At 43.7% G+C, this 26620-nt stretch overlaps 1 protein-coding gene across 2 annotated transcripts in view; it reads right to left on the bottom strand.

Moving 5' to 3' along the window:
* The window catches only part of BRD10 (bromodomain containing 10), a 57105-nt gene extending 33944 nt beyond the window's left edge, over window positions 1-23161 (bottom strand). For both annotated transcript variants that reach the window (XM_088476579.1, XM_088476580.1), the window contains exons 1-2: window positions 22584-23161; window positions 635-835 (exon numbers count right to left, since the gene is read on the bottom strand). In XM_088476579.1, coding sequence (XP_088332705.1) covers window positions 635-835; window positions 22584-22987 — 605 coding nt within the window. In that variant the 5' untranslated portion in view covers window positions 22988-23161. The remainder of the gene's footprint in view (window positions 1-634; window positions 836-22583) is intronic.
* Window positions 23162-26620: the final 3459 nt, after the last annotated feature.

The raw sequence follows: 26620 nt of genomic DNA, 5'->3' as shown, positions 1-26620 counted from the left end.
ATAAGCGACATTGTCAGCGGCGGGCCCTGCGGGGGTGCCAGCTGCCAGCATTGGTAAGTGCATACACAGCTGCTGATGCCGGCAACGATGAACAGCAGGGGGGTGGGGAGTGTGGGGGGCTGGGTCAGGGGAGCGGGGCCATGCTGCATTCGGCAGTATGGCATCGTTAACTATATCCCCAGATTGAGCTGCATGTACAGACGACTGGGGATATTGTTAATGACCTGGCAATAGTGACACATGCAACATCAGGCCTGTTCTGCATGTACTACTATTGCCCTTTTAAATCCAGCCTTCAAAGGAAGAGAGATTTGGCAGCTTTGAATAACAGATCTTTAGTAGACATATCCCTAAGGCAATATGGCAGAGAAGAGCACCAATCACTCCGGCTTGCCACCTGGGATCCGTTATGACACATTGGGGACATATATTGGATATTTACTTGTGAGGCAAGACCCTCTCAATAGAATATTGTAGATTTGGTTGTCAGCTGACATGATGGCCTTGTAAAAGTGGGTTAGCATTGATGTATATTCTATGTCAGAGGCAATGAAAGGGTAAAGACAGACATTTTACATTTTTACTTCGTGACCTCACTTAATAAAAGCAGCAATAAGTAACTGCAATTCTGTACCTCTTTTCTTCCTTTGCTCTTAGAAACTCTGCTTGTTTTAGGATCTGCACCATTACAGATTCCATTGCCCCAGTGTTTAAGTTGCCCACAATTCTTGTTGAGGATCTTCGTCTAGTTGAAGTGCAAGTTGATTCTCTATCTTCCTCAAGTTCATAGCGATTCTTTGATGTTCTAGTTGCCAATGTTTTATTTCTTACGTTCCTTAACAGTGGAAAAAAAAAATAACTATAACTTCAAATAAAAGCAGACATGTGAAAGAGAAGAATATTGCTTTATGGTTCAGGTAATGCTTCATTCTTGAGTACGGAGAAAAATTATTAAATAATTAAATGGACCCACCATTCCACTCATTTAGGCCCTGGTGCTGCTACATGCATCTCTTTGTTCAATATTTATGCACCTGACTAAGGCCCTGATTCAGAGCCGGACGCTCTGACCAGAGGGCTCGCTCTGAATCAGGGCCCACCTCCATAAATATGGAGCGTCCTCCTGGACGCTCGTATAGCTGTGGGTCACCACCCACAGCATATACGAGCGTGCAGGATGATGGTCGCGATGGTCTTGACCATCGCCAGTGCGAGCTGAAGCCTGCGGTTGAGTTTCTCAACCGCAAGGCCAGGAGTGATTTTGGCTCTATTAGAGCCAAAAATCACTCCCACTGACATCACTAGTGATGTCAGTGGGGCCGGCTTCTGACGGTAGGCGTTCCCTTGGGAACGCCTCCGTCTGGCAGGCACGCCCACCAAAGGGGGCGTGCTGTCAATCAACATCGACAGCACGCCCCCTTTGATCAGACACAACGAGCGAAGGAAAGTCCTTCGCTCGTCGCGTCTCGCGCATGCGCACCATCGACCCACTTGCGAGCGGACAGCCGCTCGCGAGTGGGTCTGAATCAGGCCCTAAGTCCTTCCACTCACACATATATCAGTGTCCAATTTAGAATAGTGAATAATAATAATAATAATAATAATAATAATAAGTGCCAAGGGAGTGAAGTTTTAAAATGGAATTAGCACATAAAAGGAAGACAAAGCACATGCACCAATCAGGAGATTTTTGAATGCTGTATAAATGGCATAAAACCGCTGTCATTGAGCAATCACAATGAAAGTCAGCTTATAAAGAATTTAATAAACATAGAAACATCACATAAAAAATAAACCACTTTTCATCACTTAAGCAGAAAAAAAAATAAAAAAATAAGTTTTCTCTTGTTACCTGTGGGGAAGGAACACTTGTATATTTCCAGAAAAGGGGCTAGGGCTGTCTCTGGTTTATTTTCAAGGTTTTATACCTAGAAATGGATCTTAAAATGTACTCATTCACCCGTTTATTCAATTGATGTGTAAAGTATGGGTACTTTACAAATCTTACAGGATATTGTAGAGGGTGTGGTATGAACAGTCAACATATAGAATGTCAACAGGTTCTGACTGTAGACACGCAATATGTCACCATTCGCAAATGTCGACATGGTTATAATGTCGATATTTAACATTTCAACACCAGAATGTCAACATACAGGGTTTTGGGGTTTTTGTTTTGCATATTTTAGCCTAACCCTCACCTTAACCCCTAACATGTACTGTTGTCATTTTGGTCTCGTCATGTTAAATATCCATATTATGAACAGGTTGACATTTTAACCATAATCGACATTTTTTCTTGTTGACTTGATGTCCATGTCGACATTCAGAAACTGTCGACATTCTGACCTGATACAATTGTAGGGACTAAAGGCTTTTTTTTAATTTACATTTTTGAAAATGTTTATATTTTTAAATATTCTCTCCTACAAAATAGCTTTGGAAAAAAAAAAGTTTCAGTTCTCAGTTTAAACTAAGAGACAACTTTAAGTGCTATTCTGGATTTTATCAGTAGTAAAAGGGGAAGTCAGGATCGGATATTTACCCTGGATGCACAAGGGTAGTGGCCATATAAGTAGCCTTATAGCGCTCGCATTATATATATGCAGAGTTCCACTTCTGAGTGAACTGCACAGACGTGACACTATGTGAAGTTGTCATCTGCAGGGCTGGAATGATATGAAATGGTTCCAGCCCAACTCTCTTGAACATCAGTCAGCAATCCCACGGGGTTGGTACAGGATACTGGCGGTCAGAATCCCAATGTCGGCTACGGAATCCAGACGGTAAAAATCCCGACACATGTAGGTATTCTGACCCTCCTCCTAATCAACCCTTCCGCAGACTAACCCTAACCGTCCATTCCTGCAGCCTAACCCGAATACTCACGGTTGGGAATCTGAAGCCGGTATCCTTATGACCACCGGGATCCTGACTACATTCTATCCCACGTATAAGGCAGCATTCATTGCTGTATACATCACCTCAAAAGGGATGTAGTCAGCATCCTGGCGTGCAGGATGCCGACGATCTAAATATTAGCATCGGGATCCCGGCTCCAATATCCCGAAGGTTAATTATCGGGAGTTAGGGGAGGGTTAGGTACAGGGTGCGAGGAGGGGGAGGTTAAATTTAGGCACTGGGGAGGGGGGGGGGGTTAGGTTTAGGCACCAGAGAGGGAAGGGTAAGGGTTAGTGCTACTATACTTATATATGGGTATCGGCATTATGACTGTCGGGATGCCGCTGTCGCTATTCTGACTATTGGCATCCCGACAGCCGGGTATCCATACCCAAACCCCTCAAAATAAAGCCAAACCTCACCTATAAGTGTTAACAAGCCTACAATGCTTTATACTCAGTAAAAATGCAAGCATTGCAATTAACTTTTTTAGGCATCGTTCTCACTGAGACTGATTCTGAGCTGAGAGCAGAGCAAAGCAATAAAGCAAGTAACGTTGTATCTGAAATAACCCATGGGGCACAATGGGGCTTGGTTCCTTTTTTTTTACAAGTGCAATTAACAAAATACCTGACTTATGCTGCCCATCCACTACTAGAAGCGGGGACGACGGCACGATTACGACGCCGTCGTCTCCTGCGGGGCAAAGTGCATACATTGAACGTTCAGACGTTCAGTGTATACAGATCAATCATCCCGGAACATGGCAACCTGACGGCGGTCGTCAGGTTGACCGTCATGTTCGGGCGATGATTGATGCTAAAAACAACCAGCGGGCGCGCGCATCGCTGGTCGTTTTTAACATTTTACTGCCAGATTTGTGGGCGATTAACAAGCGATTGATCGATAACAACGGTTGTTATCGCTCAATCGCTAGGTTTAAACGCCTAGTGGATGGGCAGCATTACTACCATCATGGTTACCATAGTAAGACTGGCTTTGTTAATAATGTTCATAGCCAAGTATACTGCAATTATCCAAAGTTATGTTCAAAAACTTGATGTGCAACACCTACAGTGTATGCAAAATAAAAGTCAAAGATTACTGACATGACATAAAAGGTACGCGATCCTGGTGCTGACAATGCCGGCGATCAAGAAGCCAGCAATGTAATCCCAACGCATACAGGTAAGTATTCTAACCTTAACCTTACCCCACCTTTCACGCAGCCTAACCCCAATACTCACTGTCTGGATCGCAGCTGTCGGGCTCCTGACTGCTCACAGGACTCCAGCATTGTCTGCGCCAAGATGGTGACTACATCCCAATAAAAACAGTCAAAGAATATTGACATTTTCACACTAAAATAACGCTGTAGTAACAGTTGTATATGAACTGCTTGTTGTATTCTATTTTTATTGTGTTGCACAAAATTATGTGCTGAAAATGATCAGAAGGAATATTGTCACCTACGACTGCTCTACAGATGTGTCCTCATACATCTATCCTCATTGCACGTTAAACAGCCCTTCTAGTAGCGCCATGCCGTGACTCAGTAGCGGAGCATCTTTTAGTGCAACTTTTTAACGTCAAGTGCATCTTATTCGCACAGCGATGCAAATAGGACGCACAAGCAGCTTCTGCTGATTAAAATTATATGCGGCATGCCTATATTGTGTGTGCAACTGCTGGTGTATCTGCATGCGAAATGCTATGTTAGAAAATCACAGCTGCTGACACTGTATCATAGCATTTCACATGCAGGTGCACCCGCTGACGCACACAGAATATAGGCATGCTGCACATCATTTGAATCAGTAGAAGGTGCTTGTGCATCCTATTTGCATTGCTGTGCGAATAAGACGCACTTAAGTTGCACGAAAAGAAGCTCAGCGCTACCGGGTCATGCCACGGCATTGTGCTACTAGAAGGGCTGTTTAACACGCAATGAGTCTAGATGTATGGAGTACACATCTGTAGAGCAGTCATAGACAACAATGTTCCTGTTGATAATTTTCAGCACATAATTATCTGTGCGAAGATGCATTTGAAGGTATGTGTAGCGCGTCTTGTTATGCACGGAGGATAGATGTATGTGGACACATCTGTATTTTTCCTGGGTTAAGTACAGTTTGGCTGCAGCTGTGACTTATGTCAAGCTGCAGAACAGCAGTTTTTGTAGCCATAAGAAATATAGAATATAATGATTGCATATCACCAACCCTAATATCCCTATGGTCTTTAACCTATGCCTTCCATATTAAAATTTAAATGTTTCATAACACAGTGGCACAATGGTCTGCCTCACATAGCTAAATTATATAATAATAGTGAGCTGGCTTGATCCAAATGTGGCAGAGCAAAGATTATATATCTGAGTGTAAGTGTAGGGATTGGCCAGATGGGAAGACCGTGAAGTGGTTGGTCAGCTTGACAAATTATTTCAATATTTTGGAACTAACATTCCCTGTATTCGAAGGAATTACAGTTTGAAAAATGAGTGCCGAGTTTGTTTGAGATATATAAATTTTTTATTTTGTTTTTATTTTAAGAGGAGTATGGGTCCTGGCTTAAGCTAAACACACATCTAAAGATTATCTGTCCAACCTGCCAACTAGTTGATTGTATACCTTACCAGATTTTCATTCCAACCAATCAGCAATTTGCTCCCAAACGCTGGAAAATGGACCAAAACTGTTGTTTGCACAAATAGTTTAGCTCAAAAATTTAACAAACTTGTCTGAACGACCATTTTCATCTGTTTTCTTGCGTTTAGGAGCAAATTGCATATCATCCTTTACTCCCATACGTTTCCAGATTTTCATTCCAACCAATCAACAAGTTGGCTGGTTGGATGTAAGTTGGTCTAGTGTGTGGCGAGCTTTAGAGACAGGACCACACCCAGGGGTATCAGTTAATAAGCACCTGGGGATGAACTGACAAAGTTTATCGTAAGACCCCCATACATCAGCAATTGATTGCAGCAATCGTGCAATTTGTAATCGATTGTGTATAAAAATCTTTCCCTTTTTCAATCGATTGTGGCAATTCTGCAATCGATTGAAAAAGGGAAAGCTTTTTATACACAATCGATTGCAGAATTGCCACAATCGATTGAAAAAGGGAAAGATTTTTATACACAATCGATTGTAAATTGCACGATTGCTGCAATCCATTTTTGATGTATGGGGGCCTTTACATTTGAAAAGCAGGGTGCCCTAGCCAGTGTGACCCCCAAAATTTAAATCAATTACAGGCTTAACCCACGGCACTCATATTAGGCAGACATAGAGAGAGATATATATATATATGATACACTTAAGCGGCACTTCAGGGACTCTCCAAACTGGTGTAAACAAACACACCAGTTTGGAGAGTCCCTGGAGTGCCACCTAAGTGTATCCTATATATCGTTTGGCATTGCCCCATAGGGAAGACACCTAGGGCAAGGTATTAGCCCGCTGTGGCCAGCAGAGTGCCGGCCTTAAAATTGTTTGTGTGTGTGTATTATATACACATACATACACACACATACATGTACACACACAAGTGTAGTGCCACACACGGTGGCAGACGCAATGCATCACTCCAGGGCTTGAAAATATGAAATCTTTAAAATATATATATCACCATATTATATATTACTTAAAAGGCAGACATCTTGGGTGCATTACAATGGCTACCATTATGTAGAAGCATATCGATGTTCCATTGCTCATCTAACTACTAAAAAAATTACAGGAAGAGCGAAGTCTGGTTTTGCTTTGTAACTTTTACATTCTTTTATGAATCTATACCTCTTATGCTGGGGATTCATTCCAATTAATTATTTGGAAGTACACAGGGGCTCATTTAGAGATGGACATAAAATTTTTTAGTCCATAATGTGCACCAAAATGTATGTATCTGTTGACACGTGATCCACATAGTGGTGTACAGTGGGGATTAACAAGCATAGGTCAAGTACAGAATAGTCTGTACAGGGAACTGTGAAACAATCAGACATGTGTGCAACCGTAGCTACTGTACAGGTACTGGTGCAATGAAACGCATTGGTCAGCAGAACCATCTAGAAGCTATTTGCCACTACAGCTAATACTTAAGGGCAAATACAATTAGCCGCGATAGGGCCGTATTCAATTAGCCGCGATAGGGCCGTATTCAATTAGCCGCGATAAGACATTTTCGGCGATAAAGTTTCGCGAGTTACATCATTTCGCCATGTGAAAAGTTTCCTCCATATTCAATTCCGCAGACTTTTCGCAGGTGCGGAAACTCAATGCAATGGAACTGGCGAAAAAGGTGTCGAAAAAAAAAGTGCAGAATTGTGTTGCAAACTTCAGAAAACCACCCTGGACCCTTGGGACAGTGGGCCTGATTCAGAGCCGGACACTCTTTCAGAGCGCTCGCTCTGAATCAGTGCCCTCCTTCTCCTTTTATAGAGCGGCCTCCTGGCCACTTGCATAACTGTGGGATACCACCCACAGCTATAGCGGGCTTGCGACGAGACCCTTGTGGTAGGGTCTCGTTGCCGCAAGCCCTGGAGTGCTTTCAGGTCTATCAGAGCTGAAGGCACTCCCACTGACATGACTTGTGATGTCAGTGGGGCCGGCCCCAGATGGTAGGCGTTCCCATAGGAACGCCTCCGTCTGGGCAGCCACGCCCCCGGCACGCCCACCAAAGGGGGTGTGCTGTCACTCACCATCGACAGCACGCCCCCTTTGGTACAAGACCCATAGCGACGGCTTGGCCGTCGCTATCCAGGTCTCGCGCATGCGCACGATGGAGCCAGGTCCGTCGTGCACATGCGCACTGGGCCAACATCGGCCCGCTTGCGAGCGCTCAGCGCTCGCGAGCGGGTCTGAATTAGGCCCAGTCTCCCAAAGGTAAACTGCTTCAAAAAAAAAAAAAAAAAGTTTAAAAAATACTTTAGATCACCCCCAAAAAGTACTTTCAGTTTGGGGGCAAAAAAGTCCAAAGTTGGGGGACAAACTTAAAAACTAGCAAAACAGACTCCAGGGGGGGCCCTAAGTATGCTTCAGGTGTTTAAGTTTGCACGTGCTTGCGGCAGGTGGGGGTTTTTTTTTCCATTTTTTAAAAGTTCACTTTAGCAACTTTAAAATATGCTAGCACCCATTTTCAGGTACCCCAAATTTGCTGGGACTACTTATTTTCTGCAAAAAAAAAAACAAAAAACTGCTAAATGCTATTCTTCACCACTTATGCAAAGACGCTAAATAGCAGCTATTGAGATCATTTAAGTACCCCAAATACCTTCAGCAGGGCTATTTGGGGGTATCTACAGTGATCCCCAATGTCAGTGCATCTTTTGGGGGGTGTCAGGCTGATTTCCCCAAATCTTACAGCACTTTTTACAGTTCCGCCGGTCCAGTTTTCACTGATTTCTAATTGAATACAGGGATAAGCAGGGACGAGAGCAATACTTTTTCGCATTGAAAACCAGCGATGTCGGCGATAAGTCCAGTATGCGAAAAGTACGGGATTTTTCGCTCCGAATTGACTATGCCCCATAATGTGAAAAATGTATGTTACGTTTTTGCACACTGTAGGACTTTTTATGCGATCCTTTTGCATCTTTTGCCTATGCACGCTCCCGTTTTTCACACAATCTAATTCCAACAGCCACAATGCGGCATTCTCCCGAAAACTGCCCATGGTGTAACTGGCGAAAAGTACAGCAGCAAATGAGGAAATCTGGGCCTGATTCAAACCCGCTTGCAAGCGCTGTGCGTGAGCGGGTCGATGTTAAGCCACTGCGCATGCCGGAGCCGAGGTGCGCATGCGCGAGCACCGGCTAGTGACGGGCGCTCCATGTCTTGCACCAAAAGGGGGCGGCTGTCGATTTTGATCGACAGCTCGCACCGTTCTGGAGGCGTGGCGTGTGGCTTCACAAACGTAGGCGTTCCCATGCGAGGGCCTGCCGTTTGTGGGCGGCCCCACTGACATCACCAGTGATGTCAGTGGGAGAGCTTCCGGCTCTATTAGAACCAGAAGCTCTCTGGGGCTTGCGGCCACGAGACCCTACCACAAGGGTCTCGTCGCAAGCCCGATGGTCACGATGGTCTTGACCATCGCGACCATCATCCTAGCCGCTCGCAATAGCTGTGGGTGGTCACTCACAGCTATGCGAGCGGCCAGGTGCCTGGTCAGAAAAAAAAAGAAAAACGCCCTGATTCAGAGAGAGCGCTCTTTCAGAGCGTCCGGCTCTGAATCAGGGCCTCTGTTTGTACCCCCCAAAAAAGCAAACTAAGATAGGAAAACTATATACAAAAGTGTATTAGTGGCTCTAATAAAAGTATTTGGGGTCTTAAATTAAGTCAACAGCCTAACTTAAATAGAAATAAATAATAGCGCACCTTTAATGTTTTGAGCTGCTTCCTTATAGGAAGTGAACAATATAGGTAATAGGTTTGTTTGCGTTTGCAAATAAATTGAATTTGTACTAGTGTCTTTTTCCATTAAAAGGATGCTGCTTCAAAACTTATGACCAAATACAGTTTTCATGCTCTAATTCAAAATAAATATCTACTACATTTCTTGGATGCCATAGTTTTTGTTTAAGTCGTGATCATTTCTTTTTCACTGCCTGGTTGCTGTATGTCATTAATCTCTTGTGGCTTGCTCCCCAGCTTTCATTAGTGAAAATGACAGCTTCTCTGTGGCTGAAATTACACAATTTTGTAAAATAGTCAGGTACTGTACTATTTTGTTTTTTGTCTCATAACAGTTATAAAACTTGGGTTGAATTTGTTAACTGGCATTAATGGTATATTTTAAATGAACCAGGTTTAATTGGGGGTGACATGCGCGACAAGGCATGGGCGCCCAAAGTCATTGAATTTCCACTCAATTTCCAGTCAGTTTTGACTACCCCACAATATTGTTTTCATCCAGTTTAGGCCAAAAGATTGCACTGAGTTAGCTGGCTGACTAAGCTAAGTGACAGCATTGGGCGGCACAAACATGGCAGTTCAACTTCCAACATGGCACATCAGGAAACACGTTTTTATTAAGACGCCTAAGGGAGATGGAGTATGTATGTAGTTGAAGGCAGGGAAATGAACAGTTGATTCATAGTAAATTTGATTTAAGTTTTGGAATCCAAAGCAAATTTATGAGGGAGGAGGGGAGGCATTTACAACAACAACAAAAAAAAAATATAATATGTACTCATTCACATCAGTCCTTGCCCCAGTGGAGCTCTTCGGTGGTTCAGAATTTTATTTTAAAAATCAAAGGAGCATTCAGGAGATGCTGTTTGTGGCCATAAAGATTTCTAGACATTTTTGGCATTCAACCGTATGTGAAAGATTTCAGCTGCTGTTTCAGTTCAACTTGCACCATGGCACATCTAGGAAAGAGAATGACACTGCAGTGGCAGAGTTTAATAAATTATAACAATATATGTTTGTCATCTACACAAAAAGACAGTCAGCAATGCCTCAATCAATGCATAATGCAAAGAGGTGAAAATGGAATTGTCCTTGGGCCCCTCGTGGAATTTCTAGTTAATTTTGATGATCATCTTATCCACATTTTGAGGAAGTAGCCTTCTTTGCCGATCGCTGATAAGGTTCCCGGCTGTGCTGGAAACTCTGAGTACACACTGGAGAGTGGGCAATTTAAGTAATGCAAAGCCGGTCTGTACAAGGGCCTCCAAATTGCCTTTATTTCCAGTAGTAAAAAAGGACTCTGTGACATGCCTATGTGTACGGTGTCATGAAAATAATCCTCCACCATTCTTTGGATGGTGACATTATTGGATGGCGTCACAATAGAGGGGTCACTAATTTTCGGCAATTCTTTTAGACCCGACTAGATGTCACAATCTTGTGTTGACTCCTCTGAATCTTTTTGGAAAGCTGCGAATTTTTTGCTGGGAACTGCCAAAGAAACTGGAGATGTCATCATGTCGTTTACCACTTGAGCTGCCAACTTGCACCAGGAACTCTGCATTTCTTAAGATCTGGGTCAGTTGGAAAGAAAGACATGACGTACAACTTAAACTTAGAATCAAGCACAGTCACCAAAATGTAGTGATCCGATTTCAAGATATTGGCAACCCTTGGATCCTGGCGAAGCGAACAAAAGGCATTTATCTATAAGTCCGACATACTTAGCGGAATCCCTTAGTTTCATCTCCTCTTTCAATTTCTCAAGCTGATTTTCCAAAAAAGCTAATTTGGGGAATCACCTGACTCAAGCAAGCGGGGTCTAAACTCACTTCACAGGTGGCTACTTCGAGGGGTTTGAGCACCTGGCACAAGACTGAAAGAATAATTCTCCACTCTGCTGGACTAAGGAACCCCCCCCCCCCTCCCTACTTTCCCAATGTTATAGCTTGGTGTATAGTTGTGAATGGGTTTTTGCCGTTCATCCATCCGCTGAAGCATACAACGGGAGGAATTCCACCTGATTACCACCTCTTGCTTTTGGTGGCAAGCCAATTCAACTGTTCTTGCAGCTGCTGTAATCTCCTGCATGCTGTGGCTGAATCGCAAAAATGTCCCAAAATGTTTCTATCCACAGACAGCATCACTTGCACACCCGTCTTTTTTTTTTTTTTATACACTCTGTACCACCAAGTTGATTGTGTGAGCAAAACATGGAACGTGTTGGAATTCACCCAGCTGTAAAGCTCTCACATTATTGGTGGCGTTGTCAGAAGTAACAAATCTTGGAGAGTCCGTTGTCAGAAGTAACAAATCCTGAGGAGAGTCCAAATGGGGTAAGTCATTTTGCTATGACATCCTTTCGTTTTTCTAAGAGGTTGTCAGTGGTATTCCTCTTAGTGAAGCCGGTGATACACAGAGTAGCCAGTCTCTGAATGAGCTGGCGTTGTTTGTTAGATACTGCTGCTGCAGACTAAATCACCCACCCAGTGGGCTGTCATGGTCATGTAATCTTTAGTTTGCCCACTACCGCTTGTCCACAGATTGGTGGTTAGGTGGACAGCGGGTACATTGGCATTTTGTAGGCCAATAATTATGTTTTTATTAATGTCCTGGTACAGATGAGGAATGGTTTTTCGGGTAAAATGCAACAGAGATGGAATTTGGTACTGGGGACACAGGACCCCAATTAACTGTGTAAAACCCACTGCATTAATGGCGGATATTGGACACAGATTTAATACTAATGTAGCTGTGATGACATCAGTGATCCGCTGTGCGACTGGGTGAGAGGTGTCATACTTGCTTCCCCTTGCAAAGGACAGTCAGTTGTTTTTTTTTTTAAATAGTAGTCTTCTTGGTTCTCTTCTGTGATAAAGATCCATCCCCAGCAGCAGGCCTAACGCTGAAGTATTCTTCGAAGGAATCCTGGGTAGGGGAGGAGTCACCTTGCCTTAACAACTTGGATGCAGGACTACCTACCAATATCCATTACTGTGGATATTGAGGATGAATGGGTTGGCGGTAGAAATTGCAGGTGCTGGGATCTAATTGAACTTAAGAAAAGGGAGCTAGTTGATGCTGGACTGCTTGTTATTTTTAGCACCACTTTGCTGCAAATGACGTAACAGGGAGGAGGTTCATAGATGGTTAACTTCCCTACCTCTACTTGCCGTGGTTTTAAACGCTACAAATGGCTTTTAATTGTCAGGATTTGGGTAAAAATAATTCCACACATAAGAGGTGCATTTGTTGGTCCTATGCCCAGGCATGACAATAGCCTTCCTCTTAACATAGCCAAGAGCTGCTTCCACTGGTGCCTGACTTACATAAACAACATCCTCATTAGCGCCGGAGTCAACTACACAAAAATCCCCTTCATCCTCTTGCACTTCCTGGTGGCATCCTAAATTTATATTTCATCAGCTATATTTGTGCTGATCATCCCCACATTTGCAGGAGGAGCAAAAATGGCAGAAAGCAGCTTCTCTGTGAGTACAACAGTATCAGCGAGGTCAGGCTCACACATAGCATGCATGGACACACATAGACTCTCCTCAGGGATTTGTCTCATTTTTTTTTTACACTTTCTACTTTCTGAGTCAAAAGGTATTTCATCATCATGAGAGACAGAGGAAAATGCCTCACTGACAGTAGAAAACACCACTCATAAATAAAGGCCAAGGCCTCAGGCTTCCTTGCCACTGCATGTGGTGAATGGCATTTGGCAATTTTATGTTTTTCTACACCACATTCCCATTATTAGATATTTTTTTTCTTTAGCACTGTATATTGTTTTGTTTTGTATTTTAGATACTGACTTAGACCCTCTATGCCCTTGAGCATCGTTTTAGTAGATGACGTTGAAGGACTAGCGTTGTCATCATGCCTGTTTGAAGCAGCTGCGACAGGATTTGATTGCTTTTCTCTAAACTGAACGTTTATCCATTTTTAAAATTGCAGATTACTGCGTGGCTTATATATGCACATAAACAAAGCGCATTAGGGTAAAGCGCACCAAACAGTACAAACAATAGAATTTAACTATATATTTTTTTTATTTTGATATTTTTAGGTCACAGCTCAATTCAAACTGCGTGGAGTCATAGGGCTTATATACGCATGTGAATGTCTCTTTAGATGGACACAGCACAGAAAATTAACAGCAGAGTACAGTGCAGCATCATGCCCTCCCTATACACATGGACTAAGCAGCATAGCCACTTGTTAGTCTTGACACAGCACAGCCAATTTACAGCAGACTACAGCACAGCATACAGCAGCATGCCCTCCCTATACACATGGACTAAGCAGCATAACCACTTGTTAGTCTTGACACAGCACAGCCTTTACAGCAAAGTACAGAGCAGCAGACAGAAGCGTGCATGACAAGGAAATGGCGCAGGGTCCAAGCCGCGGCGCCTTATATAGACTCTAAAACCCGTGAGAATCCAACACCACAAGGATTAAATTTTGCCTCAAAGTGGAATCCAAGTCAGGCTGGAAGACCCGAGCTGCCGCTTGGATTGACTCAAATGTCTGAAGTTCCGGCAGGTTTGGATTGCATGCAACCTGAACTGCTCATCTCTACTTGCTTTAGACGGGAGACCCGATATGACAAAACAACTGAACTCCACCCACTGACTATAAATTCTCAATAGTGAGTGTGGGTACACTACTGCAAGGTACTTTTTTTTTTGCTATTTACCAAATGTAATCAGTTTACACCGTTCACCCATAACATTAAGTCCACTTGCATAATTTTGTGTAGGTCCTCCTCGTGCCGCCAAAACAGCTCTGACCCGACGAGGTACTGACTCCACAAGACTTCTGAAGATGACCTGCAGTATCTGGCACCAAGACGTTACCAAGTAGAAAAAGGAGGGGGGTTTAACCCCCTATTGTTCCTCAGCAACTGAATAGTACCTGCAACAATATATGAAGACTATATGGTTATAGAAATCAGAGATATTAGTTGCATGCATTTGCAAATACATGGGAAGCTGCTAGGCCACATCACGGCTTCTCTGTCTCTAGCAGTCCCTAACACTAATGGGTTCACATCCGAGGCGCAGTGCACCCCAGATGTGAACCCATTAGTGTTAGGGACTGCTAGAGACAGAGAAGCCGTGACGTGGCCTAGCAGCTTCCCATGTATTTGCAAATGCATGCAACTAATATCTCTAATTTCTATGACCATATAGTCTTCATATATTGTTGCAGGTACTATTCAGTGTGCTGAGGAACAATAGGGGGTTAAACCCCCCTCCTTTTTCTACTTAGTATGACCCCTCCCTTTCATGCACCTGATTAGTGCTGCTAGATTGATTGAGCAGCTGCCATTTTTTGTTTACCAAGACGTTACCAGCAGATCCTTTAAGCCCTGCAATATGCAAGGTGGAGCCTCCATGGCTCGGATGTTTATCCAGCACATCACACAGATGCTTGATTGGATTGAGATCTGAGTAATTTGGAGGCCAAGTTAACGCCTTGAACTTATTATCAATGTTCCTAAACAATTTTTGCAGTGTGGCAGAACCCATTATCTTGCTGAAAGAGGCCACTGCCATCAGGGAATACAGTTGTCATGAAGGGGTGTACTTGGAGGGCAGCAATGTTTAGATAGTTTAACATGTATAACCTAACAGCCACATGAATGCCAGGCCCCAAGATTTCCCAGCAGAACATTTCTCAGAGCATCACACTTCCTCTGTCCGCTTGCCTTCCTCCCATAGTGTATCCTAGTGCCATCTCTTCTGCAGATAAATGATGCACACACACCTAACCCACCACACGATGCAAAAGAAAACATGATTCATCAGACCAAGCCTCCTTCTTCCACTGTTCCGTGGTCCAGTTCTGACACTCACCTGCCCACTACAGGCAATTTCAGCAGTGGCCAGGGGTCAGCATGGGCACAAGGACCAGTCTGAGGCTACGCAGCAAGCTATGTATGTTCTGAAACCTATCACAGCCAGCATCAACTTTTCCAGCGATTTGCGGAATCGGACCAGGCAGTCTAGCCTTTGCTCCCCACGCACATCAATGAGGCCTGGGCATCTATGATCCAGTTCACTGATTTTCCTTCCTTAGACTACTTTTGGGAGATATTAACCACTGCATACCAGGAACCCTCGCCCCTTCCCCCCCCAATGACCTGCCAGCTTTCTAAACGAAGAATGCATCATATGGCGTATCTGACACTCCACTGTCACAGTTAAGTGGCCTATCCAGATAAATTTGAACGATGAACGATATATAGTTCATTCGTTCAATTTGTCCTCATGGATAGGTCCTGAACGATGACAGATACGCACTACCGCGGCTGACAAATTGTGTCTTTCGTTTCTCTCCAACATGTTGGTCAATTATCGCTGACAGGTATTAGAAATATCTGTCACTTTATAAGCGGTAAACGACAAATGATATTTTTAATGAAAATTAATAGAAACATAAAAAAAAATCCACTCCCTGAATGATGTCATGCAATTTTGTTCGTCATTTGCAAAAATCTGTCATGTACATGACAGATATGTCACCACAGCCCCAGGTATTTTCAAGGGATAAATCTTTTGTCTTTCATCGTAGAGAAAGATCTGCTAATGGATAGGCCCCTTTACATTCATAGCCAAGAAGTTGAGACTGAACACAGGATTAACTGTTATGGTTCCATTATAATTAATTTGGTTAAACACTTTACGATTTTAATTAAACATTGAAGAGCGGAGGTGTATTTGTTTCCTTTGTGTTTTTGACTGTCTAAATACTTAAAAGTATTCGTTTTCTTAATACGTAACTCTGCATAACATAAGACCATAAAGGCATTAGGGCAGATGTCCCCAAACTCCACCATTACCATCCAATTTTAAAGGATATTCATGCTTGAGTACAGGTGAATTGATTAGTACAAAATCAAAGAAACACAAAATGTATCAGGAAGCACTGCAAATTGATCAAATTACTCACACATTTATGCAAATAATTCTTAAGATATTTTATAAAAAAAAAAAAAAAATGTATATAAAAAGAAATAAATGGCCATCAATTATCCAAAACAGACAATATATTGGGATATATACATGTTCTCCTAAACTGGAGTACTGAATAAGCTATATTCACTCAAAGGAGAGTTACTACACAACAAGTAGTCACCAGACTTGTAAAGATGTGCTATGTATCCTTATTCGACTGAAGAGGACATATATACAGGTTGAGTCTCCCATGTCCAAATATTCCGAAATACGGAACAATTTTGGCATGACTGAGTTAATGAAACCTTTGATTTTTAATGGTTCAATGTACACAAACTTTGTCTAAGGCACAAATTATTAAAAATATTGTATAAAATTACCTGCAGGCTGTGTGTATAAGGTGTATATAACACAAATGCATTCTGTGTGTATATTGGGGTCCCGTTCCCAAGATATTTCATTATGATATGCAAATATTCCAAAATACGGAATATTCGATTATCCAAAATACCCCTGGTCCAAAGCATTTTGGATATGGGAGACTCAACCTGTTCCAGCAATTAAAACCTGTATGTGCACCTTTTATTATTTTTGTAAGAAAATTGTGGAGCTCTGTATAATAACTGGTAGTTACTTATTGATCCTTTTGGCTTTAAGAACAATTAATAGTTCAGATATATGTATATGCCAACCTGATTGAGCCAATTTTATATGAATGTTTGTTGTATTTGTAATTTTTAGGGATATATCTCAATATATTGTCTATTTCGAATAATTGATGGCCATTTTTCTCTTTTTATATACATTTAATAAAATATCTTAAGAATTATTTGCATAAATGTGAGTACTTTGATCAATTTGCAGCGCTTCCTGATACATTGTGTTTCTTTGATTTTGTATAATTAAGAAGGGGTGGCAATTTCCTCTAAACAGGAAGCTGCAGCAATAATTAGATCAAGTTATCATAGTTGCGAATTAGACTAGGCACCAGGTTGTCTTTTTTACTTAATTAGTACCCTTAAGGTGCGCATCCACTACCTGACTATGGAAAGACAGTACGATTACAACATCTTAATCGTACAGTCATTCTCGATCCCCTGTAGTGTCTACACTAAACGATATGTCGCTCAGTGTAGGCAACCTCCCTCATCTCTGAACGGGAGGCAATCGGGAAGCCGACTGCCTAAATACCGACAGCCGGCTTCCCGACTGTCTTCTCCCGGCATGGGTGAAATGCCGGGCGTCTAGATATAGACGCCCGCATTTCCCCGACGATCGTAGTGATGCCGGGCGCCGCGAGTGGACAGCCGCGGGGGGGGGGGGGGAGGGTTAGGCACCCCCCGGGAGGGTTAGGGGGAGGGAGGGTTAGGCACCCCCCCGGGGGACTTAAGTTTAGGCAGCAGGGAAGGGGGTGGTTAGGGTTAGGCACTTGTGGGGGAAGTTAGGGTTAGGCACCCCTAAGGAGGGTTAGGTTAGTGGATACTTACCTATCCACGATCGGGATTTACAGCGCTGTCGGGCTTCCGCTGCGTCGCACTCTGCTTCTGTCGGGCTGCCGCTGATGGGAATCGAACCGCCGGCCATGCGGCCGACGGTATTTCATACCAACTCCCTCTGAACATGGCCAATCTGTCATTAATCGGCAGATTGACCGGCGTGTTCAGGCGATGATTGATGTCGGAAATGACAGACGGAAGCGCACATCGCTGGTCGTTTGACATTATAGTGCACGATTAATTAGCGATTGAATGATTACGATGTCAAAATCGCTCATTAAAATCACCTATTGGATACGCAACTTTAGTCAATGTGATTTAACCATCTGGACTCAAACATGGATATCCTTAAAACCTGGTCTGTAGGGGCGGAGTGTGGGAACCTCTGCATTAGGGCACTGATCTTTACAGCATGTACATAGCCAAATACTAAATATTTCCAAATATCCTCATTCTATAGCAGGTAGATGGTAATCAATACCGCACATGTGGTTAATGTTATAAGCACAAAGCAGAAGTGCTTAAAACTTTCTGTTGGGATCCCAAAATGTCAGTTTACTTTTGTTCTGGAAACCCTAAAAGTTCATAATTGAATCAATTGCATATATGGCCAATGACCTAGGATTTAAGCACCTTATATAATCAAATCAACTACTGCTGCTGTAATCACGGTGGAATTTAATGACAGTTGGTATGAACTCTCAGCCATTCTACCAGTGTTAAAGATGCTCAGGAGAGATCAAGGGACAGGTGATAGACAGTGGGGGAGGGAGTAGACAGAGAGGAGAAAGTAAGTAAGAGGGGGAGGGGGGGGGCAACTGAGAAGGAGAGAAAGAATGAAGGGGGGGACAGAGAGAAAAAATAAATAAAAGCCAGGCAATGTAAGACATTACAGATAGAAGTTCTTGTATGGAGGTTTGTTTTTCATGTTCGAAATATATACAATTTAACCGCCGTGTTCTGTTAATTCGAAATGCAAACTCAAAATATGATTCTCAAAACCAGTCCCATGGGCCTGTGCAGCACAAAAATATATTTCTAATGTAGGGCCATTAAAATATTCTGTAATAAAAACACAAGAAGTCTTGTTCCCATTGTACAGCATATTTATTAGTGTATATAAACTTTTATTTTGTGTTATGTTTTGTGTGGTGCACAGGTAAATAAAAAAATATATATATATCACGATGCTTGCGCATAGTCAAACATTTTAGACAAGTGTTTAAAGCATTTCAATACTACCTGTAATACCGGTAGCGGACAAATTTACTTTACCACATGCTTAGAACATGTTGGCGGAAATTAACAATTTAAAACAAATCTGATAGACAGGCACTATTCTTAACATGTTTTGGAAACATTAGTTTGCTGCTAAAAAGGCATGACCATGCCCATTAAATGCTGAAACTTTTACATACTGTACATAACACACTAATATTTGCAGCTGGTTTATAAAGAGCAAGTTGGATTTTTTGTTTAAGCTGCCTATTCACTTATTGATGCGGGGGACGACGGCACGATTACGATGCCGTCTACCGCAGGGTGAACTGCATACACTGAACGTTCAGTGTATGCAGATCAAACATCCCCGAACATGACAACCTGACAGTGGTCGTCAGGTTGACCGTCATGTTCGGGCGATAAGTGATATTAAAAACGACAAGCGGGCGCATCGCTGGTCGTTTTTAGCCTTTTACTGCCCGATTTGCGGGCGATTAAACCAAGCGATGGAGCGATAACGACCGTCGTTATCGCTCCAGCGCTAGGTTTAATCGCCTAGTGCAGTGATTCCCAACCTCAGTCCTCAAGGCACACTAACAGTCCTGGTTTTGGTGATATCCATGCTAAAGCACAGATGGTTTAATCAAAATAACTGAGGTACTAATTAAGTTGCTTGTGCTCAAGTATGGCTATCCTTAAAACCTGGACTGTTAGTGTGCCTTGAGGACCGTGGTTGGGAACCCCTGGCCTAGTGGATGGGCAGCTTTACAGTGCTCAACTTTAATAGGAAAACAAACTTTGCAAATCTACCTTCTATATGACAATAAGCTGACTAATAGGTTTGCTAATTATTTGGATCAAGAATCATATATATTAGGATGGACAGAGGAGACAAATTCATGATAACCAGATTTAGTGAAATGTATCAAAAGTAGCATTTACACAAACATTTTACAGACTCAAAAATTAGATATAAAGTATTACAAAACGCTTATCTCAATGTGTATTAAGTACAGCTGTGAAAAAGGAGACAAGAGTCATCTAAAGTTTACACAGGGGCCTTTTTATTCGAGTATATTTGCAGCATATCCCCCAAAAATACCAGTTTTCTTGAGATACCCACAAATATTAAATACCCACAAGATGTAACAGAGCAGATATTTGTCATTGTCCCTCCATTTCTGACAGCAGCTGCAGCCCCCATGTGCTGCTGGATTTACCAAGCTCTAGAATGCTAAGCCTATAGGCAGCAAGATTTATTTGGGAGAGGGTTCCAAAGAATCCCTTTCCTTGTGGTTCCGGCTTGCACATGCACCAGCGGTCGTCAGCGCATGGCAGTAGCGGCTCTGAGAGGGCAAAGCAGAACGTATCAGATTACTTCACACTAACTGTTGTGACGTGATCTTATCGGAGCCCCTGGCGAGAAAGGATTCCTTATTGCAGTGAATTCCAGCAATAAGGAATCCTTATTATCCGTGGCAAATTACAATAAGTAATCTCACTAATAAATATACCCCTAAAAAAGGGAGATCAAACACACACCTACAAAAAGACACAGAGAAAAAACACCACAGCATAATAAACTAGAAGAATATACATGCCTTCGCTTTATTATTTATTTTCTTTTCTGGTACCAACATGACACATAGAAAAGTAGGACAGATTAGGGGCATCCTGCAGTGGGTCAGTATCTCCAGGATTGGAAATACAAAAATGCAGCCGATGCTGCTATGCACACTCCTCATGAAATTGGGGGGAAGGGTGGCAAAACATGCATTTCACCTGGTGAAAAAGGGGTAGGGCATAAGGGGCACAGCAGCAAGCACACCAACATCTGTTTTTGTCTACTGCAGGGGTCTTCAACTTTGGCCCTCCAGCTGCTGTGGAACTACACATCCCAGCATGCACTGGCACCTTTTTGATATAATAGCATGCTAAAACTATGGCAGTGCATGCTGGGATGTGTAGTTCCACAGCAGCTGGAGGGCCAAGTTTGAAGACCCCTGGTCTACTGCATGTTAGGGTGTGGATGTGGTAGTTATCCCAAGACCAATATATACCAATCAGCACTGCGTTACCATTAAGGTTTTGTTTTTAAGAGCAACTTGAACTATGTAATATTATTAACAGCATTAATTACTGAAGCACTATAAAGGGATAGCTTATGTCATACAACATTACTGATACAAAAAATAGGTTTAGATTAACAGGGGTATTCAATATGGGAGTGAAAACATTGTTTTTGCGTTAATATCGCACCTATGAGGTGATTATCGCAGGTTTTACTTTTACACCGTATTCAATTTCAAAGACTTATCGCAGGTTCGAAGAGTCTTTGATAAAAAAACGGGGAAAACTTTTCACCACTGAATAGGTGTTGAAAAAAAGTGCAGAATTGGGGTTTAGGGGTGCAGGCTTAAAAAAAAAAAAAAAAAAAAAAAAAAATAGCCTGCACCCCTGGGAATTACATTTAAAAAAGAACTGTCAAAAAAAGTTTTTAAAAAAAATAGGGACACCCCAAAAAATTTATTTAAAAATTGGGGTAAAAAAAAAAAAAAAAAAAAGGGAAAAACATTGTTTAGAAATAGGTCCAGGGCTATTCTGCAAGTATGCGGCAGGTGTTTTCTAGAATAAATTTATAGCGGCAGGTGCACAATTGCAGAATTTTTAAAAACTGACTTTAGGGACTTAAAAATATGCTAGTACCCATTTTCATGTACCCCAAATTTGATGGAACCACTTAAAAAAACGAAAAAAATAACCTAAGTGCTCTTCTGCATCACTTCTTCAATGTCGGAGAAAAAACACCTGCTGCGGCTATTTAAATCCCCGACTTTCAATTAAAGGCTACAATGGGGGTACCCATAGTGTTCCCCCATGTTTTTACAACTTTAGGGGGGTCCTACAATTTTTTTAAGGAAAAATTCGTAACTTTACGCAAATCCAACTTCGCAGACTCCCGTTTTCGTTAATTTCATATTGAATACGGGGATAAGCGGGCGCGCAGGTAAAAACTCCAATATGAAACGCAAACTTTGACAGCAAAGTTTACGTTTCATATTGCATACCCCTCTTAAGGTGATCTCCTGTGACTGCTGCTTACCTCACTCCCCATCAGCTAGGTAATACCGGAGTAAAATGAAAGCCTATTATCTGCAATGCTCACACTGATGCTCAGTTAATTTATAGCTGCACTTAAATGACCTTTCAATGATCATCACTGGCACTTCGCACCCCTCACCTGTCCGTGTACAACCATCTAAGTATACTGTCAGTTATTTAGGCAGGGGGTCTACTCTAGTTGTATGCCCAGGTACTGCCGCCGCACGGTCACCGGCAGCCAGCACATATTCCTGGTAATAACACCCGGGATTGCTGATGGCATCCAGCGCTCACTCCCTGCCGGAGACCTGTATGTAACCTACCGGGCATAGTGTTCTGTGGCAGATCTTACTATGCCCACGTCTCAGCTGCAGAGAGCATATCAGCAGCTGCCGCGACATGTAGCTGGGCACTCCGGCGCTGCTACCGCACACAGGGCCCAGGGATGATGTCTGTTACCGGGTGCAGCCTGTACTCACCGGGACAGCAGTGACAGCTTCTGCTCCAGCATCAGCTCCAGTTTCTGGGCCTGCTTGGACAGCCAGTGATCGGCACCGTGCAGCTGGTAACATCCTTCCAGGACCGCCCTGAAGTCTGACACAAAGTCCCCGATGGCAGTGTACTGGCCCGCGGAGAGCTTCTCCTCCATCTTCAGCAGCGACATGGGGGCAACGGCGGCGCCCGGGCTGGGTGGCTCAGGGGATGGGAGCATCTCTGCCGCTGCATCCCTCTCCCTGTTACCGGGCTCCGGGGTCACCGCGCTATCGGGAGCCTGCCCGAGATTCTCCTCATTAGCTGCCGACTCCGCTGCCACAGTACCGGGCACCTGCTCTACTGGCTCACTGCCTGACGGGGACACCGCGACAGCCGGCACCTCATCCATGCCGCAGCCCCGCACTGACTCATGCCTCCTGCCCACAGCTCGGCAGCCGGTACAGCGCGCTCTGCGCCGCCGCTGACTGGGGAGCACGGTGTCCCGGGAGCACGGTGTCCCGGAAGCAGTGAGATAGCAGCAGAGCACTTCCCCACCGCCCCGGCCCACCCAGCGCTCTACTCCCGGCTGATTGGCTAATCCAGTGGTGGCGTCCAATCATAGTTACTTTTTTAACCGCGACCGGTACGGCGTTGTCTGAGAGGCGGCAGCTGATTGGTTAGCAGTGCGGTCGCCGTGTGACACCTAGCAGTGACTGTGTCACACATCAGTATAAATAAAACGTTTTCTTTCTTGAGGCGCAACAACAAAACCGTAAATGCACACAATGAGCAGCAACAGTGAGGATGTTAATCCAGTTTGCAGGACTTTCCCCCTTCTGCATGCTGTGTCAGTGTCAGGGAGCACACACTCTGTTCAGCAAAACCAACATAAATGTAACAGCAGTTACTCTCCTCACATTCCCATAAGACTATTATTATTATTAGTATCATTTGTTTATATGGCGCCACAAGTGTTCCGCAGCGCCTTGCAAAGAACATAAATAGGTTGACCAGTGACTTACAGTACAATATAATACAGGATGAGGACATGGATAATATACATTGCTACATTCTCGACCATAACACCCAGATAAACAACAGAGCAAAGCAATCAGGTGTTAGGTGTCCTAGTGGGGAGTAAGAAGTAGATGAGAGTAAAGTAAGGAGAAGCACAAGAGGGTAGAGGGCCCTGCTCGTAACAGCTTACATTCTAAAGGGGAGGGGCAGACAAACAGGTGTGACACAGATGGGGTAGGCAGGGAGGAAGGAGTATGTAGCAGTAAGTTAGGATGGGAGCTGGAAGGCTTTGATGAAGTAGTGGGTTATGAGAGCCAGTTTGAAGATTGTAGAGAGGTGGAGAGTCTGATGGGAAGAGGAAGAGAGTTCCAAAGGTGGGGAGCAGCACGGGCAAAATCTTGGAGGCGGGAGTGGGAGGATATCAACAAAGAAACATTGGCCCTCATTCAGAGCCGCACGTTAACAACAGTACGCTCGTTGCGTTCCGATGTTGACTAACCGCGCATGCGTCGGTGTTACACTGCGCATGTGCGTACGGCAGATTGCTTTTTTTTTTTCTCTCGTTCCTAAAATAGCGTACAGGAAGTGACATGTCAAATGTGATTGACAGAACAGGGCGTTTTTGGGTGTTGACGGGGGTGGAGATGAAAAAACGCAGGCGTGGCGAGGCGTTTTTGGGGCGTACATACATTAGCAGATGCGAACGTCAAATGTGTTCGGACCGTCTCATACGTCACTGAAACATCCGCTTTCCCTTCAAAATGCTCGCACAGCTTAGGGTCAGGATTACTCGACCACATTGGCGATGGCCTTCTCCTCCGTCCCGGGACTCCACGATGGTGCTGCGATTAATCGCGGCTGGTCAGTAAAGTAATTAGTGTTGGATTGAAATCCGGCTTGGTATGTGTTTGGAAAGCAGTTTATTGGGATAGCACAAAAGCGTACGCAGGTGGAAATCAGAGCTGCTAATGTCATGATTACACAATCAATTAGCGTACATTTTTGGGGTTTTATTTTGGCCACAATTTGTTGGTTATGGCCTATTGTAACAATAATGTCATCATCTTTTAATTAGCTCCCCTTTTTTTTGGTTTACTGTGGAATTTGCATCGCTATGTGATTTTTGAAACGTTCCTTAAAGAGGCCTTTTTTTTGTTTTAAGAGGGTCAGTTTTTGCCTTTAGGGCCAGGATTAAATGTAACCCATTTGTACAATAATGTCACAATACAATGTCAGTTTTTTGTTTTTAATTTATTGTTTAAACACAAACAAATTGGCCTAATATTTTGTTGCCTTTTTTTGTGGCAAAGATATTTGATAAAAAAAAAAAAAACCATAACTGCTAACATAAGCGTAAATACAAAATTTAAAAACATTTCACAAGAAAGGAGAGGGAAGTTTTGACCAGAAAGGAATATGAGCCAAGCACAGAAGGAGTGTGGGAAAAGTCGCCATTGCTGTCACCGTTTTCTCGCCCGTTTGGCTGGGTGAGGGTGGGCGCCAGACCGGGTCCGGGATGCCATCGGGCTGGCCTGTCCAGAAGCAGATGTTGTGGCCTCTGGACTAGGCACAGGGCTAGGCACATTTGGAGGATTGGCTGATGTTGTGCCAGAGGTGGAGGATCCGGATGTTCCGGCAGGAAGGGAGGTCGGCTCCACCATGTGCTGGCGAACGAGCTGCTCCAGGGCATCGGCGATGCGGATGTTGGCCCTGGTATTTTCCGCCAGGGCCTGAGCAATGGTCACGTTGGCCGCAGCATTTTGCTCCAGGGCCTCAGCCACCCGTATCAGACTGGCGTCCATCCTCTGCAGAATCTCCGTATGGAAATCCGATTTAAAATTGAGTTCTGTGAGGAGGCCCACTGCCTGCGAGGGGGCACGCCCTGGACTGGCTTCTGCAGGGTCCTCAGCCGGATGTACTGGTTCCTCCCCTGCAGAGCCAGCAGAAATTCTGCGGCCAAGGCTCCCCTCTGGAGCAGACTCATCCGCCTCTGTCTCTGTTAGGAAATTTGAGAAAAGACTCACATTAGAATCTACATATTGGCACAATAGCATTTCAGAGTTGGTGACATCACAAGACTTACCTTGGCCAACATGAGGAGCCGCAAAGTCTGGCATGTCCGTATCCATGTTGGACACGCCAAACACCTCCACAGCCTGCACACACCCCTGTGCCATCTCTTCTAAGTCTGTCAACTCCAATGACACAGGGGTGGGACCCCCACCTGTCCCCCTTGCATGCCTAGCCCTGTCGGCAAGTTTTTGTTTGAGACGATATTTGAAGTCTGCCCATCTGTGGAATGAAATTGGAACCATTATCCTTTTTTTTACAATGGGGTTTGTTTATAGGATGGGAAAGTGTTTACTTACCGCCGTTTGACATCCCGGGCTAGACGGACATAATCACCCACCCTATTGACAGCAACGGCGACCTCCTCCCACATTCTCCACTTCTGGCTTTGGCTCATATTCCTGGCTGCCTGGGGCAGGATGTCAACGCACTTCTGGATCAAAACCTCCATCTCCTTGCTTGTGAAATGTGGCTGCCTTTTTTTTTTGGCAGCTTTGGCGGGTTGACTGGGGCCAGCAGTCTCTTCCATGTCATCCTCCTCACCTATTTGGGTAAATATGCAGATTTAGCCACTTCACAACTTGACCAATATATTTGTTTTAAAATAATCATGGAGACAAAATGCATGAAGGCCTTACCGCCGGATTTTTGGCCATTGTTTCCCTGGTCTGAAGCCATGTTTCTGCTTCCAGAATGAAATCAACCAGAAATTCAATGTGATTTCGTGACGTATTTATACATGCGTCCTTTGTTTGCGGCCGCATCATTGATTGTGCGTCCCTATGATTCATCCTTAATTTGTGCGGGAAAATAAACACTATTTATGGCTTGGTGTGTGTGGAGTCGAGGTGGGGTTGTTGGATTGTTGGCGGTTAAGTTGTTTGGATTTGGTTGTTTGCGGTTGGAGGATTTGGCAGAGTTGGTTTTTTGTTTGTTTTTGCTACAGTTCTTTTGT

This window comes from Taudactylus pleione, unplaced genomic scaffold (assembly GCF_031769625.1).
Source record: "Taudactylus pleione unplaced genomic scaffold, aTauple2 ptg000190l, whole genome shotgun sequence".
In the NCBI taxonomy this organism is placed as follows: Eukaryota; Metazoa; Chordata; class Amphibia; order Anura; family Myobatrachidae; genus Taudactylus; species Taudactylus pleione.
This window is presented reverse-complemented; position numbering and strand designations above follow the sequence as displayed.